The sequence below is a fragment of the Strigops habroptila genome, chromosome 5 (genome assembly GCF_004027225.2).
Source record: "Strigops habroptila isolate Jane chromosome 5, bStrHab1.2.pri, whole genome shotgun sequence".
NCBI lineage: Eukaryota > Metazoa > Chordata > Aves > Psittaciformes > Psittacidae > Strigops > Strigops habroptila.
Genome location: NC_044281.2, coordinates 23,387,844 through 23,402,157, shown reverse-complemented (window position 1 = coordinate 23,402,157; position 14,314 = coordinate 23,387,844). Strand labels below are relative to the sequence as shown.

At 34.8% G+C, this 14,314-nt stretch overlaps 1 protein-coding gene across 2 annotated transcripts; it reads right to left on the bottom strand.

Annotated features, from left to right (window-relative positions):
- Positions 1–2,421: 2,421 nt before the first annotated feature.
- On the bottom strand, positions 2,422–14,105 carry GCG (glucagon). Of its 2 annotated transcripts, XM_030487145.1 has the most exons (7): positions 14,046–14,105; positions 9,451–9,551; positions 8,892–9,053; positions 8,018–8,071; positions 6,244–6,381; positions 3,942–4,085; positions 2,422–2,917 (listed from the first exon to the last, which is right to left on the bottom strand). In XM_030487145.1, the coding sequence occupies exons 2-7, from the start codon at positions 9,546–9,548 to the stop codon at positions 2,893–2,895; spliced, it is 621 nt and encodes a 206-aa protein (XP_030343005.1). In that variant the 5' UTR covers positions 9,549–9,551; positions 14,046–14,105; the 3' UTR covers positions 2,422–2,892. The 2 variants fall into 2 exon arrangements, with proteins under 2 accessions (XP_030343005.1, XP_030343004.1); XM_030487144.1 differs by lacking the exon at positions 14,046–14,105 and having other exon boundaries at positions 9,451–9,807.
- Between the last annotated feature and the right edge of the window lie 209 nt (positions 14,106–14,314).

Genomic DNA, 14,314 nt, shown 5'->3' with positions numbered 1-14,314 from the left:
ATGTGTTTAAAATAAGATGGAACCCATAACCTAACTCTTTTCTAAATGCAAAACTCACATCAAGTGCAGAAGGGCATCACAATTTTGCCATCTTTTATAGCATGCTAGTCAAGACCCCTCACACACACCAAGGAATTTGAACTTAATAAGCTATACCCAGTTTGGGTCCTTGACTGGAAGGAAGATTAGTGTCTCTGAGAGTGGATGAGAGCATAGCCCTGAAGATAATGCTGAAACATGCTCCTGAAATATGATTCCCTTAAGTACTGCCATTTGCTTGCCTTTATTAGCCAAGCGCAAATTCAAGCCCCCTCATGCAAGCAGCAGCACCACAGGCAATGCAGTCAACATGATAACTGACAGCTGTTGCTCCATTGCCTGAAAACTTTGAAAACCATCTATTATTTGAAAGGAATCTTCAGGCCACTGTTCCTGAATTTCTCTACCAGTGTACCATTCATGACATGTAAGGCCTAGAATTATATCTCTCCCTTACTAGAGCACAAAATTAAAACTAAAACATAAATAGCAATTCTCTAGAGGCTTGAATGTGCAGCTATTCTGCTCTCTCTCAGCCTGCAGACATGGGTAGCTATTGTCTAGTAAAGACACTTTTTATAGAAGTGATTGCTATTTTTTTCTCCCTATGTTTGTAACATTCACTGAATTTCATGTAGCATGCATAAGAAATATCCAGCACATACCTTATTTTTGATCCCAAATGGACTTGCTCTGTGATTTCAGGATGTGTAAGTCCTAGTCTTGTTGAGCTAAAGCATGTGTTTTGGAACTTCTGGAACATGCTCAACTTCGTCTCACTTCTGAAGAAAGGGTGTCTTTTGATTCATACTCTAGATTGGGACTTAGAAAATTAGAGGTTAAATATTTTTGCTGTCTTCCAGACAAGCTGCATAACTTTGAGAAAATAATTTATACCCTCTGTTCCTAAAAGCATATAATTTGTAAAAATGTGGGAAATCAGACAAAGCCGTCATCAGGAGGTGCTCAAATACACTGATGACAGACACCACAGGAAAATGGATTTGTAACTTAGCAAGCCTGTCCTTCGTAGCACTGAATATCCTGGACATAGTGGAATAAAACATTTTAAAGACATTTGTTCAATCTATGGAAATAGAAGAGTTAACTGTACCATTTCAGCCTTGACCATATGGACCCAACTGTGTATAACTAAAGTTTTTTTCAGTTCTAGAAGCACCTGGAATGAAACCACTGAGTAAAAGTGGAATTAAATAAACAACAGATATGTATACATTCTTCTCTCTCCCTTTTTAATCTCCAGTGGTATTTTGGATGCTATGTTTTTTTAGTGCAAGGTTCTATTGAGTTTTAATTGTTTCAAGTTGGGATGTTAGAACAGTTTTCTGTTGCTGTGAAAAAGCTGTTCTAGATGCCAAGTTGGGTATGATCAGTCCTGATCTGAAATCAGAATGTTTGTTCCTGTAGCACTTTGGGAGGACAATCTAATCTTATTTGTCCAGAAATTCTAGAATGTCAGTGAAAGTTTCAGATGCCTTTAAAATACAAATGGACACAGGTGCTAATTCTGATTCAACAGCACTCCTGCTTCACATCAACTTCTACTGGATACTTGGTAAGCCCATTGGCTTTCACTTAAACCACTTGCTCTTTAGGACATTTTAATATAGACACCTGGCATATTGCTGTTGTAGCAAGGGGAGAAAAGGAGGTTTGGGTTATTATCAGAAGTAAGAGGTGCATAATAGCACCCGTGGCTATTTGAGAGCTGCAGCTACTACCATATACCTTCAAAACCATGCCCTGGCCAGCTGGGAGTATAATAGTGTGGATTGCTAGAAACCTGAGATGTGCAAGCCAAATGCTCCGTCACCATGATAAGAAGGCTTAGGCTATGGGAATGTTGTGCTTGTAAGGTACTGTACAATGTTGCTAAATGCAATACATGATGGGCAAAGCAGTTCTCGGCGGAAGAAAGAAGAAAAGAATGCAACACAGATTAATGTGACCCCAGAGCCATTTGAGTTGGCTTTACTTGGCAATCTTACAAAATTTGAAGAAATTATGTGTCAGTTTCCACTCCTAATAGAGTCAAAGCTGTCCTCCTGATTTTGCTGAGTAACCGGAATTTATGCTAGTGAAGAATACTTGTCTGCTCAGTCTCGTTTTCCCCTCTAGCTTCATCTTATATGATTTCTTTTTTAGCTAAAGATAATTCAGCTAAATTATCTTTAATAATTTAACACACAGCTCTTTTCTGAGAATCATTATGGAGAAAATGTGACAAAACAAAATGGTGAGTTTGTTTTATCATTCCAAACAAAACACTTCCAAGATCTCAGTGACACTAAAATATTAGAATAAAATGAAATGGAGTGCAAAGAGGCACAAGGGATATACACATGAAAAGTCAACAGAAAAGAAGCTTGAAAAAATTTATTTAAGGCTATCATTTAATATCCTTAAAGCTTAGCCTTTTTATAACAAAGGTTTTAAGAGGGATATTCACTTCTCAGGCATTTGTAACTGCCAGCCCCTTACAAATAACACATACAATTTGTGATTGAATCCTTTGTGTGTAGAAGTCCACTTTTTAGAAAAATAATTTTATCATTAAATATAAATGGAGTTACTTCAGTCCTCATAAATGGAAAATATAGAGATATGGAACTTTCATTTAAAGCTGTTAAGATACCCATCCCTTAGACAGTAGGTTTTCCACATATAAACCTTTGGCAACACTAAACTATAGTACAATTATTTCCTGGCATGCAAGGTGACATTGTTTTGTTACACCGAATGCAAATGACAGAATACAGATTTCAGAATCTCTTAATAACTGGCAGTTGATGCAATGAAGATCTTCATTTATCCCATTTTTATTCTGCATTTTTACTGGTATTCTCCCAAAAGGTCCCTGGAAAAAAAGCAGCAGCAATTAGGATATATTATAAATCTCCAAAGATTTATGGAATATGTGTGGAACATATTTTTTCTGTTTAAGAGTTAACAGATGTTAGTTGCACAGACCCCTCAATGCCTCTCTCTAATAACAGATTGAAAAAATTTTCCTAAAGGAAAAGCTTTTGAATAGTTTCTAATATATTTTTTCATAGTTTGTTTCAATGCTGATCTATAAACACACACACAAAATATTAAAATGTTAATAAAACCTGTATTTTAACTATAGTTTCTAAATGGTTTTTGAAACTATATTGGTTGTTTCAGATTTCCAAGATCAACTAATCATTTTGGGTGCTTCAGTAGTAGTCCAAAGACTAAAAGTAGTTAATTTTTACAGAGTGGCCATCCAACATTTTAAAAAATCTGGGCACTCACATGTTCCTTAAGTTGGCATTTTATTATTTTTGAAATGCTTTGTTAATGTTAACAAATAATTCTTAAATATTAAACTGTTCACAGAGCTCCCACAGAAAATGTTGCTTTGCCGACAGCATTTGCCTATATACAGGCATACTAAAGCAGGGTTCTTAATTAGTTATCTATCAGGAACTCAGATTACAGGACCCCATTCCCTAACGACAATCCACAATTTAAGGCAATGTTTTATATCACAGCCTTTAAAAAATAATCAATTTGGTGTAATTTTACCAATAAATATTTCTTGATTTTATAATGCCCATGCAAAGGAGAATTTTATTTTTCGGTAATTTAATATGACCTTACTTCTGGTAACATTCAGTGGCAAACCTCCCCTCAAGTTACACAGGAAATTATTAAATAGGTTCACCACTGATGGAAAACGCAAATTATAAGAGAGTTCTATGTCTTATCCTTGTTAGGCACTGTCTGTAACAAAGTTTGTAACGCAGTTACAGGTATGTCAATAGTTAAGAGAAAAATTAGCAGTACTTTCTCTATGTGTGACAAATACATTTAAACCCACAATAAATTATGGATAACAATCAAAATTTAGGCACCTTTGAGTAACTTTTGTATTAATCAGCCATTTTAGGAATTCTTTGGCAGCCATGTCGTCAAGGACTTTGTTGATATCGCTTGTGAAAGTGCCATCTGCATGCCTTCGGCCCATTTCTTCAGCCACAAGAGCTTTTTCTGGGAAACTTCAAAGGGAAGAAATTATCAATTTGCAGATTGAAATAAAGAAACTGTTAAAAGGGCCTTATGGCAGGATTCTAATACACTGCACATATCTAATGATTTTAGAGAGCTAAGGGTTGAGCTTGATGTTATGGCTCAGTGTAGCACGTTGTATATTAGAACATCTTTTGAGGCATTATTTTCGTAATAGAATAAAACTTGGAAGTCTCCCTTTACCTTATGAAGACTTCAGATGAGCCTAAATTCCTCTCTTGCATTTTTGAAAAAGCCATACATGCAGAAATGTCTCTGTCTGAAATGCCTATGCCAAGCAGACTAGGCATCAATAAAACTCACAGTATATTTACCAAGAATCATTATTTAAGAAATATTACTACTAAAGCACTATAGTAGTATTTTCAGACTTTTTTTCCCCCTGTTTTAATTGGACTCCACTCCTAGTTATATACTTAGAATTATACTGCATAAATGTTTAGATATTAAGAACAGCAACTTTTTTTGGGGGTTAAAATAACTCAGTCACAACACTGGTATAAAATTTACATGCTTGTTTGCTGTACAAAAGCATTTTATATTTGAAATCAGATCCTGAGTCTTGCACTATCCATTTTTGACCACTGGAAAACCATTATGCCAAGAACCTGGTTTAGAAACTTTCTTCTCTTGTTTCATCCCATTAAATATACAAATATTTTAATGGGTTCCATTAAGGTGGGCTGATGCTGAAGCACACTGTGCTCTGGGACCAATGACAGGCAAAGTAGTTCTTTTCATGCAATAATTTCAGGGAAGACTATATACAAGTTTGACCACAAATAATACTAAGTATTGGAAAGTAGAAGGATGGTCTACATTAATTGTCTGTCTAGGTTTCTAAGCTCAGTTCATCACAGCTAGGTTGTATTTCTGTCTTACAGATACTGAAATACCCCATTTCTGCTTATGAAAATAAAACATGACAGAAAAAGAACTGCAAATCTCAACATCACTATGAAGTGGCACCAGCCTTTCCAGTCTCTCTATATATAGCTGACAGCTGACCTCATTTATTTAACTGTGTTTTCAGGAAATCATCATTATTTACAAAAGTTACTTCTACCTATTTAGTTTTCCTTGACTACAACACACAATCTTGTCTTATAGATTGTATTTTATTGTTATTATTATTATTACTTTTATATAATGCGAGAGATATAGTACTTTACAGCTGGTAGAATATATAATCAGAGGATGAACTGAAATCCCTGCCCCGAAGAGCTTACAGTCTAAAGGTACAAATAAGTACAGACCAGGTAAAAAGTGGGGAGTGTCATGTGCATGGTGTAGCTCCCAAAATGCAGAGTTGGAGACAGATGAGATGGAAGGTGTCTGCAGGAGATTGAAGGTGATGCCATTTTAAGTGTAAGACTATCATGAAAAAAAGATGTAAAGCCATGAATGAGTACATAAAGTGAATAGGCTTGAGAAATCTGCAATAAGTATGTGAAGAATAAGATACTAATGAAAGAAACCAGAAACATAGGTAGGTCAAAACTGTGGTGCACTGCGCCCAGGAAACTGTGAACTATGGCAGAAGAAGTAGAGGTGTCTTAAAAAGGAAAATAAGTCATAGTTGTAGGAAGTTGTAGTTATTTTGGCAGCAGCAACTTGGGGAGACTTTGTGGAGCATGGGGAGAGGAAAAGAAGTCATCAGTTACTGCTGAGAATGATCAGCAGCGTATGGAATATAGCTGATGACATTGTAAAAATTTCATCTTGGAAACATTTCAGGGGAAAAGATGGACTGTGAAAGGCAAAAAAAGAGGAAGTAATTTAAGATGATGCTGACTTGAATCAACTCAGTGATAGATGAAGAGACTCTAAGCAAGGTTATGTGAAGGGGCGAAGGTGGTGGAGGAAGTTAGAGGTTTAGTTTTAGATATATTGACCTTCAATATAACTTGACCTTTTAGACTGTAACAGCATAATGAACAAGTTGTTTTAATCTATATTTAAACTTAATAATGTAAAGTGGTAGCCTAACACCCACAGAATATCTTCTTTTACAAAAGAAGAACATGAAGTACAGCAAGAATGATCAAAAATACATCAAGGTTTCATCAGACATGATTTCTAACCCCAAAAGCAAAGCAAAATTTAGTAATAGGAATGGATTCTTACTCTCTTCTTCCTCGTCCATTCACTAACCAAGCAATGAACTCTTTAGCAGCTTGACCTTCCAAGTAAGAGGTGATATCACTGGTATAGGTGCCTTCAGCATGTCTCTCGAATTCAGCATGACGCTTGGAGATTGCATTGCTGAAAGAAGAGCAATACCGTAGGAGCAGACTGCATAAGGACTTAATTTTTCTTTTAACCTTTATTGATTTATATTTCCCACCCACCAGACTAGTATTTCTTATTAGTGAGAGGGGTTTTTTTCGCTTCTCAAATTACTTATTTTTTTTTTCTTGGTAATATTTCAGTTCTGAGGGCATTGCCTGTGCTGTGCAATAGTTTTGTGCAGAGATGCCTGAACTAGTTCTGAACAAATCAAATCAGGTACTGAAAGCAATTATAGCTGCATTGTAATGATCATCTGCTAGATTAATTAGCTATGATCAACAATCTGTATTGTATTATACAGACATACTTTTTGTTACCTCTTGCGTTAACCTAAAAATTTCCATTAAGCCACTCCTACCTTCTAGCCAGTCTGTTGAGACGTAATTCCTTTTGAATTTACATTTTGAATGTTTTGTGAACACCCTTTTAATCATCAATCCGACCAAGTGGTAATCTTGGAACAATGTCAAGCCTGATCACCTTCAGCTTAATTCAGAAAGACAATTGCTTTTTCCTTTGTACAACTCATTGTGCTTCTTTCTCTGACATAGCACAAATTATGTCACACTGGCCCTTAGGAGAACGAGCTGCACTTAGAAGTAGATATATTATGGAATATTTTCCACAAATAAGTTCCCTAGCATTTCTATTTCAGAATTTGGTAATTTCTGTCTAATTTTCGGGCCTCTAGATCTTTCTATTATTTTTTATCTTCTTGGGATTTCACCATTCCTCCTAATTTAGTACCATCTGCACTTTTTATCAGCATGCTAGCTAGAGTTCTTTGGAACGTTTTAAATGAAACATTAATTTTGTTGAGATATGCTGTTCCATTGAAGCTGAAACATTATTTGTTACTGATATTGACAGTGCTTTGAACAGAATAATCTTTGTGATCCAGACTATGGTCTTTGGAATTTCTGACAAAAGGAAGAATTAATACAGGCATTTCAATCTGGTTAGCAAAAGCGTGGGGTTTCTGTCTTATTTGTTTCAAATTTCCAATTTACCCAACCCTCTCCCAAAAACATTGTTAAGAAACAAAATTCTGGCCTCCAGCAGGTCTTATTTTCTCCTTTCCTGTAATGAGCAGTTTATGTAACATGGGACTGAGTGCTTAGGGCTGAGCATTGTATCGTGTTTTATCAGCTCTCAGCAAATTGGTGCCTGGCCATTTTTCTTTCATTAGTCTTCTCACTTGTTTTCTTTTCCTCAACAGAATTTTTTTTTGTTGTGGTTTTTTTTTGTTTTTGTTTTTGTTTTTGTTTTTTTCCTTCAGCCTTTTTCTATACCAAGTTTTTCTCTTTAGGTTATTCTCTAATCAGTTTTATTACTTGGAATGTCCTTTCCTGAAATCTGTTCTCATTCTGTTGCATTCCTCGAAGCCACTGCACACAGGTATAGAACAGGTATAGGTACAGGAATAAATAACATAGAGACATTTCCTCTTTCCTTTTAAAAAGCAGGCGTGAGATGATATCTTTTGATATTTCTTAGGTATTTCTTAGATTATGGTAACATTGTAAAGAATACTAGTTGTTTTCTCTCTTGTTTAACAGAAAATGATCTCAGAATCTTTTTGAGTAACAAGTTGTGGCAACTAGAATACCTTGAGAGCTGGTCCGGGAATTTGTCATTTTCTTTGGCCTCCTGTCCTTGTTGGCTGTAGTGGAATTCCACAATCATTAGATCATTATTACCAATATATTGCAGAGCATGCATAAGCTGATGAGATTTTATTGGTTATTATTTAAATATTATGATAAACAACCATGACTGATAGAGAAATATTATAAATAATTTCAGGCTTATGAATTTAAATTAGTACAATATCTAGAAATTGTTACTTTATACTTTAAAGACTTCCTCAGAGATGTAAAAGTAGTAATATCATAGATTTGTTGATTCTGTGGGCAGATCTCTAGAACAGAGGACATAGACTTACATGCTTTTACATTATACTTGCTCTCAGGTTGGTAGCTTGTGTTTAATCAAAGTATATTTTCAAAAACATGCCAACTCATGCCTTAACAGTATACTTGCGATAGTGGTAAAGTATCCAGTGGTCAACAAAATTTAAACCTTAGTTTCCCTTTCACAAACAAAACTTCAGGATTAGAGTATCCATAGACAGGAAAGTTTTATGAAGGCCTAATGGCCCAGACTTTTACATTATATTTACATATCTTATTCCTATTGAACTTAATTCACTGAAACAATCTGTCCCAAATAGGCCGTGATAGTCTTTTTAGATGGTGTATCAGGTAATAGTCACTCAGTTTATCCAAATCCTTTTGATGGATTTTGCACATATTCCCCATTTCTAATACTATGTTAAAATTATATATAAATTTTCCTTAGGTGCTTATTTGAGGATTACACATGGTCTGTGATGGGAAGTTAAAATCAAGAAATTGAATTCAGCTAGATTTTTAGCTCTGTCTGTATATGGACTTCTATAGCAATTTGACCAAGATGCTTACCCATTTCTTTTAGTGCTCATTAACCATTGCACAAAGTCCTGAGCTCGTCTAGTGTCCAAGTACTTGCTGTAATCACTGGTGAATGTGCCTTGTGAGTGACGTTTCACTTCATTCGGCTGTCTAGATTCATCTAATGGCTCAGATTGGGAAGCTTTGAATGATCTGTGGAAAGTTTAGTACTTGTTAATTGGCAATGCTTATAGTACATTTTACAAGTGCATTGACTTCTCTTCTAAAAACACTTTTAAACTCTCACAAAGTGAAAGCAAGTGGCATATTGATCACTGGCTGGCTAGTAAAATGAATTAAGATAGCAAATTCAATACTGCACAATTACAAGATCATCTTGGATAACTAAGGCAGCTATTGTTTGTAATACCAAAAATGTCTGTGCTATTCTTTGCAATATTAAAAACTTTTGCCAGTTCCAATGATAGTTTAAGTATTGTGTAATAGTACATAAAAAAGAAATCTTTAAGTCATAGTATATTTTGCTTAAAACTGTAAGAAAACAAAGTTCAGGCCAAATGTTTCTAGAAGTTTGATCTGAAGAATTTACCTTGATTTCTCCTCTGTATCCTGAAAAGGATTTTGCCAGCTGCCTTGAACTATCATTAAAAGGAGCCCAGCAACAAAATAAATGCTTTTCATTTTCATTGCCTGTTGAAACAGAAATAAGGCAACAAAGAAAAATGTAATCATCTTTACATATGTCTGAATCAATTACATTGAAAAGAGCCATCATTAATGGTGATCTAAACTTGCAGATATTGAGACCCTGTGAGGATGGGGTCTATGTCCAGTGGATAGAGACTGCAACGCTGTGGGTAGACATTCAAAAGGTACAGTCTCTGATCTAGTCTCTATTCTAGACTGCAAGGTGAGCTTAGAGTAGTTGCATCCTCACTTTTGTAATATGAGGATAAAGGTCTCTATCTCCTTTACTCTGTGCTCTGCTGATTGCAAGCATTAAATCTCTTTCAATAATACTGAGGTTTTTGCAAAACTAGGGTATTTGCATTAGTTTTGTATTTTTACCAGCTCATTTGCTAGAGAAAAAACAAAGCAAATCTTTGTCAAGGATACTGTTGCATTAGCTGCTCCGCAGTCTTCTGGCCCTCCACCCTCCTTTTAAAAGTTTGTTTTGAAATAACAGAAATTGCGGTAGTAGGCCTCTAGACTTAATAATGACTTATTGGTAAGTTCGATTTCTTAGAAAAAAACAACCAAGCCACGCACTGGCTTGTGTTCAATTCATTACATGGTATGTCAGGTTTTGCTTGTTGCGCTATTGACATAATACATTTATTTCAGCTTAAGGGTTTCCATTATGGGGCTATACAGGATTTAAATGATATGGGGTATATACTTCATGTTAATGGTAATAAATCATACCAAAAAATATTGTATCCCAGATGGAATTCTTACTGTTTCAGGTCATTCTATTGGCTTCAACCATGTAACAGAAATGGCCACATTATTATATGTGTCTTCGCCATGTGCACTGTAATAACTTGACTAGTCTCACTGACTTGAATGTGGGATTATTCAGTGTAAACCTGAGTATTACAGTCTGTACAAATGCTTTCGTGATCCACAGCCAAATCCCTTGCTCACATTAGTGATTTGTTTATTCATACAAGTAGTATAGTTATAGATTTTAGTCAATAGTCACCAATGGGAATAAGGCATTATCTATTCCCCTAATTATGTGTGCTACCATTTTCATTATTTAATGTAGTATTATTAGTCTGTTGGCACATGATGCCCTATAGGAAAAACTCTGTTGAACAAAGAAATGCTATTCATTTTAGGCTCATGAAACCCTGTGCAAAAGGGACTATGAGCAGCTAATGACTGATGGACTCAAAAATGCTTTAAATAAACAGGAAATGAGAGTAAATCTACTTACAAAATTAATAAAAATAATTTTTAATTATTTGGATCACTTAAATTTATGGAATGAATGTATAGAAAAGGAAGTGAATTTAAAATTTGGGTAGGTAATTTTGACCTTGACAAAGAAATTGAATATGCCATTCATTCAATGGCAAATGCTCATTCATTGAGTGATGAATAGTAAATATTCATTCTAACTTTAAAAGCAGTATGGATCACAATATTAATCAGCTGTAAAGCAACAGAAGTTGCAATGAGTTCACATCAGCAAAATGTCACTGGAAATAATTTCATCATGTGCTTGGCCTGATACTTGTGTATTTAAAAGAGCCCTTCTGCCACCCATGACACTTTCCTATGGAATTTTATAGTACAGCCTGAAAAACAAAGGGAGATAGAAAACATGAGTACATTGAAGTAAAGTGGTAGATGGCAAAATAAGACCCAGTCAAAAAGCACCCTCCCCACTAAATGTAATCTGTTCTGAACCCCTCTGGCTCCACTGGAGGAGTTACTGATTGAAATTCAATTATGTATAAAAATAAGGCAGTCTGAGTAAAAACATATCTGTTCTCTATTTTAATGTGTTGTCACAATAGGCTGAATTTAAATATACTATGGCCTGGAGGAAGCTATAAGAAAGTTATGGAGGAATGATGTGTAGAGAAGGTGCAGATTACTTTGTCTTGAGATTTAGAGTTGACTCTGCACTGAGCAGTGAAATTGGGGAGGTGGGGGTGCCTACAGATGAACATCACTGAAAAAGTAAACTCCTGCATCAAAAACCTTACTGCCCCAGTAGTCTGCCCAGCTTCAGAGCAGGTTTTCAAGAAATCTGTTTCTTCTGTCTATTATAAAATAACTTATATTTGCAGCTGCAAAGCTTGACTGTTGGCAGGTATTTTACCAATGGTTAGGAAGAGTGCATTGCTTCTGGTATCCTGGTAAGCCTAACTTTTAAAAGAATCTTAATAATATAAATGTATTACAAGAATAACTCAGTGCCAGTATCAGAATATTTAAAGCAATCAAAATATTAATCAAATCTTAAAACAAGGTAAATAAATCAGTGAATATAAGGTTTTTTTGTTTATCGTACTATTAAGCAATGGAGTCAATTTCCATCTCTCCACCAGAAGCCACTGCCAGTGTTGCTCATTTTTTCATCAGTGTGTATCTGCCTTCTGTAATGTCTTGATATATGAAATTTGATTCCTACACTTGCACATATCATGCTATAGTACCAACAAATACCATAGTGGCCATGTAGTTAGTCCTATTATATCCCTAACTATAGTATTGAACACTCTTTCATTTGAAGCTGCAATTTGGTGGTGCAACACTGACATCCAATGTCTATCCCAAAGAATGCATAATTTCACATTTCATAGGCTTCCAACAATGGAACAAAAGCTCTGCCTATTCTTTGGGAAATGACACTGCTGTGGCCATAAAAATGGTTTGATTGTAATGTAGTGACCCCCATGCTAGCTGATATGGCTGCAAATTAATTAATTCAGATACCAAATAGGATTTGGTTATTGCACCCTACATAAATAAATTTGCCCTGATTAACAGTATGCTAGCAGTTTGGTATAATTTACTTAACCTAAACCACTAAGAAAAACAGTTTACAGCTGCCTGTAGCTTTGTTAAACCATAATACAGATTAGACATAAAGCTAAGTCACTGAGGGGGAATGAGAGGAAAAGTCTAGTCATTAATCCAGCCTCCATATAGTAATACCAGATACCAATGCTATTATTTTGTGTGAAATTTATAATAAACCAAATTCAAAGCCCACTGTGATCAGTAAACAGATCCTTAGTGATTTCAATATATCGTGGATCTAACTCTTATACCTCAGTCCCATACAGCTTTCAGGTGTGAATAGTCCCACTGGCTACTTTATGACTTAAGAATATGTTTAAAATTAAATGCATGTTCAGCTTCTTTATAAATTTTTCAGAACCAAAATCTGGGGAGATTACTAACAAGAAAGATGTATAAATACATTATTTTGTAAATTAATACAGTTTCAAGTAAGAGAATAATTATTAATAAAAAAAGCATTTTCAAAAGATATTAAACTTCTGTGAAATATGTTCTTTTAAAAATTAAGAATCAGTTCTGTTTGTTCAATGTTTAGTACTTGCTATTGGTAACCCAAACTAGTAACAACATTTTTCTGACAAGTTAAAGAAGCTACAGTATTTAAAGAAAAAATTGTTATTTTATTCTGAGGAACACAAACATGTTTTGTAGAGAAAAAGAGATGATCAGCAAAATTATATTTGTTTAGTTTATTTTAGCTAATCAATTCACTTCCTGATCAGAAGAAAGATTTTGTTTGCTCTACATTATTCAGGTCACCCGTAGATACTGCTAATAAAATAGATTCCCATCGACATTAAACTGTTTGCAAATAGCAATTATTTCTAATTATAAAGAAATCACTTTTCCAGGTATATGTATTTTACATCTAATTTACCTAGCATGCTATAATGCCTCGTGGAAGCTTCTATAACATATAATGGTTCTGGTCTAAGGATTTCCATAGTAGGATGGAAGACTAAATTAAACTTTACACAGTAATCACAGCAACTACTGAAAGGCTTTAATTTTTACTTTTGTGCTATAAAACTTCCCTTTCAGATTTTACAGTGATATGAAAATAATAGTTGCTTGAGACAAACTAATCTAAAAGTTGGGCAGTGTAGTGGCAATCTGTAGGGTGATGGAGTGACAATCTACCTTGGACGGTTTTAAATCAGTGACTATATAAACCCACTTAATTCATCTGCATTCTGCTAATTTAATCCCCATTGATTCAAATTCAGGCAGTATCTATAAGGAGTGAGTATTTTTAAACTCATGTTCATTAAATATTTGTAGAGGAGATACTAAAGGAGATAAAAATACAAAACTCAGTAATTTATCTATCTCACATTTAAAGTCTTACTGCAATGCATGTCTTTCATGTTCTCATGGTTAATCTTCCTTTCTTCAATTGCTTCTGCAACCCAAACAGTTGATTTCCCTTTTTTGGATAAGTCTCTGTTGAACTAATTCAATACATTAAAAGATTTAAATGATGATGTCATTAACTCCAAACATCAATGAGTGTAACCACAGAAGAAAACACCAGTTTGCTGAAAGATCCTGCGCCTCTATTGCAAACTTTGGGCAATACAATTCAGATAATGCAATTAGCCTTCTCAAACAGATTGTACGGGTAGTTTATATAAATCTTACCTTTTTGTACTTTGAAGTGATATGTAGCAGTTGCAGAAAGAGCTGCTACTCTCTCTTCTGGAGCTATGGCAAGCCTTGAGGATCCCGAGATCTGCCTAGCTGCCTCTTTTGCACAGACTTATATATATATACTGTTCAGCTCTAGTAAGCATTATGAGAGTGCATCATTGCTGACAGTTTCCTTATTCAACTTACAAAAAAAAAAAAAAGTCATCATATTTGCTATTCATTTCATTTGATAATTTTACAAGCAATTTCACACATTCATT

What these genes read in the sequence shown, in the direction of transcription:
- GCG (XM_030487144.1), bottom strand. Translation starts at nt 9,593, where the DNA reads ATGATTACATTTTTCTTTGTTGCCTTATTTCTGTTTCAACAGGCAATG. An exon ending in GATACAGAGGAGAAATCAAG is followed by an intron (nt 9,054 to 9,450) that starts GTAAATTCTTCA and finishes AACTTTCCACAG; the next exon opens with ATCATTCAAAGCTTCCCAAT. An exon ending in AATACAAAAGTTACTCAAAG is followed by an intron (nt 2,918 to 3,941) that starts GTGCCTAAATTT and finishes CTTTTTTTCCAG; the next exon opens with GGACCTTTTGGGAGAATACC.